This window comes from Scomber japonicus, chromosome 23 (assembly GCF_027409825.1).
Source record: "Scomber japonicus isolate fScoJap1 chromosome 23, fScoJap1.pri, whole genome shotgun sequence".
Lineage (NCBI taxonomy): Eukaryota > Metazoa > Chordata > Actinopteri > Scombriformes > Scombridae > Scomber > Scomber japonicus.
In genome coordinates this window covers 25,760,389-25,772,168 of record NC_070600.1, presented here as the reverse complement: position 1 = coordinate 25,772,168, position 11,780 = coordinate 25,760,389, and the positions used below count along the sequence as shown (strand labels likewise).

General features: G+C 38.4%; 1 protein-coding gene across 1 annotated transcript in view; it reads right to left on the bottom strand.

Annotated features, from left to right (window-relative positions):
- Nucleotides 1-7,920: 7,920 nt before the first annotated feature.
- Nucleotides 7,921-11,780, bottom strand: part of flncb (filamin C, gamma b (actin binding protein 280)) — a 58,779-nt gene continuing 54,919 nt past the window's right edge. Inside the window, exons 49-53 of the mRNA XM_053313843.1 lie at nucleotides 11,287-11,419; nucleotides 10,725-10,901; nucleotides 10,401-10,619; nucleotides 9,417-9,623; nucleotides 7,921-8,667 (exon numbers count right to left, since the gene is read on the bottom strand). Of these exons, the coding sequence (XP_053169818.1) occupies nucleotides 8,480-8,667; nucleotides 9,417-9,623; nucleotides 10,401-10,619; nucleotides 10,725-10,901; nucleotides 11,287-11,419 (924 nt within the window). The 3' untranslated portion in view covers nucleotides 7,921-8,479. The remainder of the gene's footprint in view (nucleotides 8,668-9,416; nucleotides 9,624-10,400; nucleotides 10,620-10,724; nucleotides 10,902-11,286; nucleotides 11,420-11,780) is intronic.

Sequence of the window (11,780 nt, the reverse complement as noted above, 5' to 3'; positions counted from 1 at the left end):
TGGATGTTAGAGACTCTGCTCCGTCCTCATCTTCTGGAGTCTGAGAGGTAAACCAGGAACATCTTACGTCTGTCAGTGCAGCAGCTCTCTCATGTTGTGATCATGTCTAAAAAAGAAGTTATTATTCAGTCAGTGTGACGACCTGCTTCAGTTAGAACTCCACCATCATTATTCAGCTCTGATTCTTCTACGTCATCAGTCCCTGTTACAGTAGGACGCTCCGAGGATCAACTCTGATAATCAGCCCTGTGTACGTGCTGCTGCTGTTTGCTCATAACTGATAAAAGATGATGATGAATGATTCCTCGTATCAAAGTACAGTCACACTGATCTGATGGCAGTTCCAGAGAAATCAAAGTTCACTGTGAGTCTACAACAGTTTGACATTTACTGTAAATCCTCCGTCTACAGTGAAGTAAGAAGCCGGCAATGTTCCAGTCCTGATGAATGATGCTGATAATAAGTTATTTCTCTTTGAGAAGATCAATAAACTCAGCAGCTTCACTCTGTGATTTTAGGATTGTATGAAGAGTTTTGAGAACTCAACACCTTTTGGAGCTTTTTCTGTTGTACAAATAAGAAACACAGTTCAGGTGTTTGTGTCAGAACTGGACCTTTTGTTTCTAACTGCTGATGCTGAACCCTCCTTAAGACCTTCATCATTTCAGCTCATATTCTACTTTTACTACATTTTCATAAACATGTTGAAATAAGTCTGAATATCAGCTCTGTGCTTCTTTTTCTATCTAAAACTGAATATTTATCTCCTGTAAATTCACACTTTATTTGAAGAGTGTGATGCATGCATGTAGTCTGATGTTATAACTTACAGCTTATAAAAATGAAGTCAATCATTAACATAACCATAAAGCATTATCAGCACAATTAAAGCATGAACTCTGTGAACTCAGAGCAAAAGATTAAAGACAGTTCTCTTTGGCTTTAAACATCTTTTAAACTCTGCTTCTACACTCAAACATGAAGCACTCAATACATTTGATTTATTCATGAGTTCAAATATAGTTGTACATTCTCTCAGTAGTTTGTTAAAGAGTGAAAATGTATTTTGAATCAATTGATCATTGTGTCTATTTAGAGCTCAGCAGTGAGTCACGTTACATCGCTGTGAGGACGCACAAACCAGGAAAACAACAACAGGAAACAACGTTTAACACCTCAAACTCTGTCATTTCACATTTAATCAACTAAACAATGAATGTGAAAAATAATCATCAGATTGATCAATAATGACAGTAATCATTATCTACAGTCCTGATATTAACACTCACCTGCTTCACACGGTTTTCCTCCTTCTGCTCTGATGACTGTAAAATGAAGTCTGACTGAAAACTTTCAGCTTTACTTCCTGTTTGTCAGTTCCTCGTTCTGCTTTACTGGAAATCACTTGTGTAAGGCTGTCTCTGTAACACACTGACCACATAGTTCAGACATATACGAGGTTTAGACCTGGTCTAGTTAGCTTAGCTTCAGTTTGGAGTCTTTGTCTACAAATATGAATCTCTTTAGCTGTTCCACTTTATTCACCAGCAAGTCTCTAAATGTGTCAAAGCAACACAACGAGTTCAAAGTGTGTAAAAGTGTGATTGGAGCAGAGAGGAAGTGCAGAGTGTGCTAATCATTGACTGTGTCTTCATCACTACCTGCAATCTGTTTCACATCACATGTACAGTCCTCATCTGATCCTTTCTTCACATTACAATGTCAATGATACACATATGTTTCATGATTATTGATCTCATGGCTTCTCAGCAGCTGTTCAACACCTGCATGGTAAATGCAACTCAAACCATCTGACACTTTATCACACAGACCACAAAAGCTCCAGTATTTTCTCTTCTTTTCATACTTTTCACAATACTTTACAAAAGTTTTATTACTTTTTCCTGCTGTTAAAAATGCATCTTTCTGCTTCTTTAAAAATAAATCTTAACTGACAATATTGAATTATAATCTGAGTATCATCAGTACCAGAGGAAAAGACTAATTTATTTAATTTTTTATTTTCACTGATGGAAGCAACTTGTGGATAATAAAAATAATTTCAAATAAACTTCACAAGAGATGAACAGCAATGAGAATGGAGAAATACATCTTCCCAAATTCAATCCAAATGCAGACAAAGAGAATTACATTTACACTTCAATAAAACTCACCAATCAGGATGCAGTTCTTCAAATGGAAAGATGAACAGTTCAGTGATTCGAGTGATCATTTGAATGATCCTTAGAGTTTCCAGATAAAGTTTCTGCTCTTTACTCACACAGAGATAGATGCTGTTTGACTGCAGATCGCTTTCTGCTTCCTGTTGATTTTCACCCCTTAAAACCACAAACTATCACTTCCTGTCACCTTGCAGCCTGCTCAGTTCCTCATTCAGTTCCAGTCTACGTGATCACAGACACGAAGCATCAAACCTCCAAAAAGACCAACAAGTAGAAAACAGAACATAATTGTCATGTATGGAGGGAGATGTGCTTCCTTCTGCTTCAGCAACATAAACCTTCTTCATCTTAGTTATTACTACAATTATAGAAGCAGAAAGTTAGAAAGTTCATCTCATGTTTATGTCTCCATCTCATGGTTGATAGGTGAAAAGATGAACTACAGCACACTGTGAAAAGCACACGACTGATGCTGATAATGTGCAGAGAAAGATCTGACTTCACTTTGCAGAGTGAAACTTTCTCATGAGAGTATTTACAGGTTTAACCACACATGAAGAAATGTTTAGTACATGTTGTACTTCCTGTCTGTCACCTCAGCATTATTGTTGGGTGTAATGTTTTAATGATCAAACCAAGCAAGTCTTTTAGGTCTTTATTAGCAGCCATGTTGGGACAAACACACATTTTTGTTTTGTTGCACTGTCCTGATAATCTGTATACATACACTGCTGCTGAACTACACACCAGTCTTCCATCCAAGTGCAAGTCCCTGTTATCTCACTGGACTCACTACATTACAACTTCCCTCCTTTGAGTATCTAAAGGTGCAAATAGGAAAAGAAATTATTTTTAACCAATTTAAAATTAAGCAAACACTAGACTAACAAATACTTCTGTATCAGGCTATTTTGCAGAGATGTAACATTGGCTCCTTCCATTTAAGCTTTTTCTTCTTTTACTTATATCTATTTTAACAGAGAAGATCTTTCCTGGTCCAAAACAATAATATAAACCTAAACTAGAGCTTTCAGGTAGACTACTGCTCGCCCACATATATGCTGAGGATTATTCTGCCTCATTAGTCATCTACGATCTAACTACAAAGTCTCTCAAGTGACAAAGTCTTTTAGAAGAGGTGGCTGTTTAATCACTCCGCCTCTCAATCTAGTGACAGCCACTGATGTTTAAAAAGAGTTATATGTTGAAGTTTTCCCCTGAAATGTGAGAAAACCACCCAAATCCTTTTACACTCTCTTGGCTTTCCCTTCATGTCATTAAGGGTTGGTGTTGCTCCCCCTGTTATTAGGCCTCTATATTAATGATCAATCATATCTAAGTCTAAATGGTCATGATACAACCTCTTAATATGTGAATGATATTCTCATCAAAGGTGGAAGGACTGACATAGATCTCATTTCAAACAGCTCTTCGATGTTCTGATATTTTCGAGAAACATCTGTTAATCTTAAGAAGGTTTGTAAGATAAATTTTACTGTAATTTCTGAGCCTTTAAGTTCTTCTCAGTCTATGCTATAGGAACCAGAGATGAAAGAAAAGAGGATTTGGAGAAAATGAGGGAAAGTAAAAGAATAAAAAGACAAGAAACATCAGAGGGAAAACAAAACAAAAATGCAGTTTTTTGCAGACTCTTCTGTGTGTCTATGGGTGTGTTGGTCTCTAAATGAGGTGTGGTCAGGTTCATTGGTGGCACGTTGCTATTTTGAGGCAGAGGAAAGCGATTAAGCTACACACCAAAAAAAAAAACAGGTCTAAAGTCACTGAAGCATGTTACTGTTATTAAGGGGGCATCATCAAGAGTCCAATATGCTCCTATATAGGTGGGTATATAGCGGGTATATAGGGGGGTATATAGGGGGTATATAGAAGGTATATAGGGGGGTATATAGGGGGGTATATAGGGGGTATATAGAAGGTATATAGACGGGTATATAGGCGGGTATATAGGCGGGTATATAGGTGGGTATATAGGCGGTATATAGGGGGGTATATAGACGGGTATATAGACGGGTATATAGGTGGGTATATAGACGGGTATATAGACGGGTATATAGGAGGGTATATAGGGGGGTATATAGGGGGTATATAGAAGGTATATAGACGGGTATATAGGTGGGTATATAGACGGGTATATAGACGGGTATATAGGCGGGTATATAGACGGGTATATAGGCGGGTATATAGGGGGGTATATAGGGGGTATATAGAAGGTATATAAGGGGGTATATAGACGGGTATATAGACGGGTATATGGGGGGGTATATAGACGGGTATATAGACGGGTATATAGGGTGGTATACAGGGGGGTATATAGGGGCTATATAGGGGGTATATAGGCGGTATATAGGGGGGTATATAGGTGGGTATATAGGGGGTATATAGGAGGGTATATAGGCGGTATATAGGCGACTCTGTGCTTGTTACCACAGAGGCACAGCAGCACAAACATGCAAAACATCTCTAATAAAAGGACCACAATGTGAATTCGTATTATGATGAACATCAACATATTAAAAATACATGTCATATTAGTTAGTCATAATATTTATCATAAATAAATAAATAAAATAAAATAAAATGAGAATGAGCCTTCCATTGTTTGTGGGGGGGGGGGGGTCAACACCTTGGAGACTGCCGCTACAGACAGTCCTACCAACTGCATGAAGGGTTAACATGATTAAAACAGTTTTTGAACAATATTAAAAATGGGGCCCTAAAAGTCTGTGTGTTGAAACATTTGTCCTCTGAGCCTCTGCTGCCACCTGGTGGCCTCCTGCAGCATCACACCGCTCTGCTTTAAAATCACACAGTCCATGATAGAAACAGCAGATGGGATTTAAAGCTGATGATCACTGATGCTATTCTAATAAAGATGATGAACATCAGTCAGAGCTCCTAACACAAATGTTTCTCTGGTGACTGAAACTACATTTCAGTCTTTGTATTCCTTTTATTTTTGTATCATTCATGTAGTTTGTGATTGATTATAAATACAGCTTTATGTTTATCTTTTCAATAAATTAAAAAAAATTACATTACTGTAAGTAAAAAGAAGTAGATAGAAATGAATAACCAAAAAATTTAAAAATTTTTTTTTAAAAAAGCAAGCAAAAAAAAAGTTAAAACTGAATCACGAAAATATTTAATCAGTTTAGTTAATAACTACATAAAAACATGAATAAATTAGGTAAATTAAGTATTTTAATTCATAATTTACAATTTAATTTATCAGACACTTTTATCTAAAGCAATATACATCTAAGAGATCACAAGCAGGCGTCTGTTCTCAGGTGAGAACAATCCAAATAAGTGCCATAAAGTTAAAGTCTAAAAGGAAAGGTGCCAGCAGGCAGTGCATGTGTAGCTGAAGATTCCTCTTTTTACAAAGTGTGGAGGTCCTCAGGAGGTATATGACCAATTTAATTTAGTTAATTTAATTTAGTTTTATGATCTCTGAAAAAAAGTAGTTAATTTAATGAGACTGACCTAAGAATCCATGACCTGCTCCACAAAGAAGATAAAAAATAAATTGTATTAATTTGCATACAGTTTTGTGTATTTTACTCAACTTTTGTACACTCTTGGTGTAAAAAAAAGACCGTTCATTATGAATGGGGGAGACTACAATTAGTGTAAAAAACTGTGCTCAGGTACATCCTCATTTGTCAGATGGACACACACACACACACACACACACACACACACACACACACACACACACACACACACACACACACACACACACACACACACACACACACACACACACACACACACACACACACACACACACACACACACACACACACACACACACACACACACCTTGGAGTCCCTGGCAACTACCTACGGGAACCTTTGCCCGGTAGAGTCTCTCTCTCGCGGGAACTACACCTGTTGGCCGTTCTCACAGACAGTTGCAACATAGTTTCAATAATATTGAACGTTTCTTGTAGCTTTGGACGGGTGAGAGTCCGGGATCAGATTGTGTCCTTAAATCTTGTAAAATATTCTATACATGTCATATATGATAAATCATATATTTATAATTATATAATGTCCTTCTCCATTCTAACCTCATGTTACAGAAGAACCTGAAGTTGTGTTGCATTTAAAATAATCCACGTCTAACTTTAAACTTTGACCTGAGTTGACTCAGAATCTGCAGAGCAGCAGTTTCTTTCTCTTTAACTTTAAACACCTCTGAGAATAAAACAGACAATCCAGAGAGAAAAGCTTAAGAATCCAACCAAAACTGACCGACATTTACATTTGAATCAGTGAGATCCTGTTGATGTCGGAGCCTGAAGCTGAAAGAAGGAAAACTGGAGGAAGCTCTTCTGTGTAGCTGGGTGGTTTTGGGATTCATCTAATGGTCAAAGAGATGAGAGGAAAATGTCACATTAGGAAAACAATCTTGATGTTGAAGCTCATTTCTGCCAGGGAAAATGCTGATTAAAGTACATTTTTTAAATACTTGATTAACTGAAGGGAAACATATATTGCAAATAAAGGAGAGCATATATTGTACATCTGAATATCAAAAGTCTATGTACAAACGTAACGACAATTCAGGAGTGTTTAATGCATATTTCATAACACGTCTCATAAATTAACTGCATCTATTGTATATTATCTTCATTTTTACACAATATCAAAATCTAATCCCCTGATTACTTCCTTCATTTTTAGCTCTAATATTTGGGATGTTCTTAAGGATAGATAAATGCTCATTATAGATTCATACTTACGCCTTTCACACCAAAGCAGTTCCAGTGCTGGTTCGGGGCCAGTGCTTAATTTGAAAGCGGTTTTCCTGTTCACACAGACAAAGTGGTTCCAGAGTGGCACCAGTTCTTTGCTAGTCGGCCACTGTTGTTGTTGTTGTTGCTTCGGGGTTGGCGCGAGTCTTTATGGGTAAGCAGAGAACGTAACTGGCGTATGCGGTGACGTCATTACGTAGCCCCGCAAGAACCTTGAGCAGCTGCGAACCAACACCAGCACCAGCACTGGAACTGCTTTGGTGTGAAAGGGGTTGTAATGACGACTGCAGTCTCTAGGGGGCGCTGGTTGTGTTCATTCAAATCATTAAAGAGACATCAGACGAGCCGCAGCACTTCTTGATGGCAAGTTAGCGAATAAACCTTTATTATGCCTGCACAATCTTGCCAGAATTAAGGTTAACATATCAAACAATTAAAATTCATTTCATTCATACATATAAAATCACTATAAAATGTCACTCTGTAATATTGTGTCATTGCAACATCATCCGTGTTTTCCAACATTCACAAAAAACTGATTGTTTCACCGCACTTCCTTCCTGTGGTTATAAAAACTAAATCGTCACATCTGTCCTCTCTGAACACATAATCCAGGAGGAGAGATCAACCTTATCACCTGCTCCTTCTCAACAATAAGACCATTTTCTGTCAAAGAAAATAAAAACAATAAATAAATTCAAAAGCAGAGTTTTTCTTTCTTAAAGTCACAGCACAGCTTGTCCCGATCCTCCGATATATCTTCAGCTTTCTGCAGCTTTGTGGGACAATGCCTTTATATCATTACACAGGTTCGACCAGACAGGATATGAAACTAGATGCTTCTGTTCCTGGTTGTACAATCTTACTGTGGAAATAGAAAAGAAAGGGGAAAAAAGGAATTTCCAAGTTTTTGAACCCAATAGTTTTGGCAAAACCTGAAAAGACCCAGAAAACTTGGTAGTAAAAATCTATAAAGTGGTTTTGCCCAAATGATTGACTTGAAAAAGAGAAGATTGTCTTTACCTGACTTAAATGTGGATCAATTAAAGTAGTAGGACCCAAAAGGGGATTTACTCTTACCAAAGTTCAAGATTAAACTCCTCATGAAACCACAGTGTAGATTTACTTTGTGTCTGTAAATGAATCAAACTGATTCCAATGAAATGATTTGTTTTGATCTAAAAAGTATGCCATTATAAATGCTGCTGTTAGTATGACTGTGGAAGTGGTTGCCTTAAGATTATTGAGAACAACTTAGATATTGGTTCTTCATCATTAAGGTAAAACCGATCACATGGAAAGATGCAACCTGAAACACAATCACTGTCTTTAACTAAAGCTGTCATCTCATGTGTGTAAATGAAAATAAAACCGATGTGTAGGCGGGCAGAAAGTGTCACAGAGAGACTCAAGAAATATGTGTGGAAACTTTCCCCTGGACCGGGAAGTGAAAAATCTTCAGTGCAACATGGAGGATGAGGAGAGACAGACATCCAGATGAAAAGTTCAGTTTTAAGGGACAGTGACGTGGAAGGGACTGCCGGGGACATTCTCGTCCCCCCACTTCACGATGAGGATGTAGCTGCCCTGCTCTTTGACTGTGTACGTCACGTTGTACATCCTGTTGCCCATGTGTTTGACGTATACTTCTTCGCATGGCGTCTTTGGCCCGTGGACGCCCACCATCAACATGTTGGTGCCTGCAGAGATACCGACAGTCAGGGAAATGTTCTTGTGCATGGATTAAGGTTGTTTAGGTTGCCTAACCAATTTCCATGAAAAGCAGCTCTGAATTATTGTGTCCCTTAGAGTTAGAGCCAATTCATCTGCAGCAACTGGCTTATCACACGTATGTTTGTAGGTGTGTAAATGTTGACCAAGACCTGAGAAGAAATGTCAGTAGAGAAAACTATTGTTTAAAGATTTTTGTTATTTGGTAGGATTTAAACTGTTGGGGTTATTTAATGAATAATTAATTCTGATACACTGAGATGTTATAATTGACTTTCTACATAAATTAAGCATTTTTCAATGGTTAAAATCTCTAAATTGCATTAAAGCAATAACTAATCGATTGAGGCAAAAACCCTTTAATGTATCAGGACCCAGTAATCATCATTTAACTGATTCAAAGTTTGAGGTCAAACTTGTAACAATTAAAACTAAGAAGCACAAAACCATATTTTAAAAACTATGGTACAAATAAATGTTTTTTGCATGTTTATTGGTGAATTTTAAGCACCGTGCAGTCCATCAAAATCATTATTTATAAACATTTCTGATTTCTGTACTTGATACAAAGAAATAAAAATGATATCCATCTGAAACGTCTGACTCTTGACAGCAAATCAGGATGACTTCAACTAATGTCCGTCTAATCTTTCAGTTTTAAATTAGATTTCATCTAAGATCTTTGTGTTGTATCTTTGTGTGCTTTGTCGTGTCTCACCTGCTTTGCTGCAGTCGACTGTAAATGTGTTCTTCTGGCCGACGAAGGCTTTTGATAGGCCAGAGCCCCTGGAGATGACTTTACTAGCGTCTGAAGAGAATTTGGGCAAAGAGGCGAAGGCCCCGCCCATCGCTGATGACTTGGTGACGGTTTCCACGAGAACCGACGACGTCTCATGCAGACTGTGGCCGCCGGACAGACGAGGACCTGCAGAGACATTTATAGTTCAAATCAGAGACTCAACGAAAATGAGAAAATGGCATCTTAGTAATGAGATGCCAGTTTTTGCACCACCTTTAAAAACAAAAAAAGTACTTTTACGTGGTTGTCACGTGTTTGTGTGGTTTTGTGTCGTATGTTTCCACTATCAGTTAGTTCAGCTGAGATATGAAACCAAACCAAACTTTCACTGCAGTCACACATGGAAATACATTTTTCCAAAAGTCTTTTATGTAAACATTGTGGTCATTGAGGGTTCTAGGGATCATTAATAAAATATTTCTCCTTTAGGAGGTTCTAATGGCACCTGAAGAGGCTTCAGTAATCTTTTGGATATTTAGTATCTGGTGGTCATTGATCAGGTTATACAAAACAAGCTGCCATATGAAGTACTGAAAGATTTATTTAGTCAGAACAATTAAAAGTTAGAAAATTTCAATCTCAATGTTTTGAAAAAGAGATGCAAATTCAACCAATTTGGGCCACATTAATCACAAAAACTGTTGGTTTGTTGGGATCCGAAGTGGACTCCGTGATGGTTGGAGTTTTTTTTTTTTCTTTTTTAGTTTGACTGAGGTGCCAGCCAGGTCTCTCTCCTGGCATGTAAGTACTACAAATGCTAACAATGCCTTCTGGTCTTCCAACAACTCAAAGCACTTTTACACACATTCACACGCAGGGTGCTAGTGGGTTAGGGTTAGACTGGAGGAGGCAGGAATTGAACTGCCCACCTTCTCATAATTGGTGTTGAGGACAATGACCCACCTGTGACTTTGGCCTTGAAAGGGCTGCCTACGATGTGCTGGGGTCCTCCATATTTGATGGAGATCAGGTAGTTTCCGGGAGCCATGGGTGTGTAGGAAACCTTGTAGCCATCAGTGCAATCCTGACAGTCCATCTTTACTTTCGATGGTCCGTCGATGGTAACGGACAGAGCTCCTGCGCCAGCGTTACATGTGTTCACAATAAACTCTGACGCAACACCTAAAGAAGGAGACAGAAAGGACAAACACTCATTAAAACTTACTTGATTCATTAATTAAGAGCTTTGAATTTAGGTATTTTTTAGGAAGTTTTTTTGTTGTGTACCAGTAGTTCCTCCCTCCAGTCCTGGTCCAAAGGCAGACACCATGCCAGGATCTCCCACCTGTCCCGGTTCTCCCACTCGAATCTTGAAGGGGCTGCCAGGGACATGGCTGCCGTTGAAACGAACGTCGATGGAATGAACTCCGTTCTCCCTTGGGATGAACCTGATAGCATGCTGATCTGTAGTAACACAAACATTACAATCAACACTCATAATACAGCTGGGATGTTGGTATTCTCTTAATTCTGGATCAACTGTTCATGTCAGTGTTTCAGAGTTTCACTTTCCACTGCTGTAAGAGGAGCCACATATAGGTAGGCATCATCTGCATAGCAATTTCACTGGGGTTATGCTTATATACTGTGTACATAAAGAAAATGAAAAGTAATGAACCAAGACTTGAGCCTTGCGCTTCTCCTTAATGTTAACTTCCACTGCGATAGAGAAAAGTTGGCCCTGACTGGAGCCGTGTGGAACTAAATATGATGTTACTGCTTCAAGTTTTACATAAAATCTTTTTTTACTAGACGATTTGAACACCCAGTGATAGTTGGCGGGTCTTACCGCTGTCCAGCTCGGTGATGTAACACTCCTCTATGGCTCCTGATGGTGTGTGGATTTTGGCATCAACCAGCCCTCTGGCTCCATTTAGCTGCACAGCAAAGGAAGCCTCCTGCCCCACCTTCAGACCCATCTCCTGATGAACAAGAGAGGAAGAGAGAGGGATTGTATCTATTAATGTGTGGTTAATTTATGGTGTTTAAAAGTGCATTGTCCAATCCACTAACAAATAAAATTAATATAATATCATATTTTCCTTTTATACACACACACATATATATACTGTATAGGGGTGTAATCGTATGTGTATTCATCCCGGACTGTCAGGGTTCAGACATTGTGGTTCAGTGCAATTAAATGTTTTAGCACGACTTAGCTGTAACATGCTCATGGATGTAGGCAGTCTGGTTACCATGGTTACCAGTTTAGAGTTAGATTTGCATCTGGAGTTTTGAAACTCTTCTCATTTTCTGATCCACAAACATACACTGCATGTA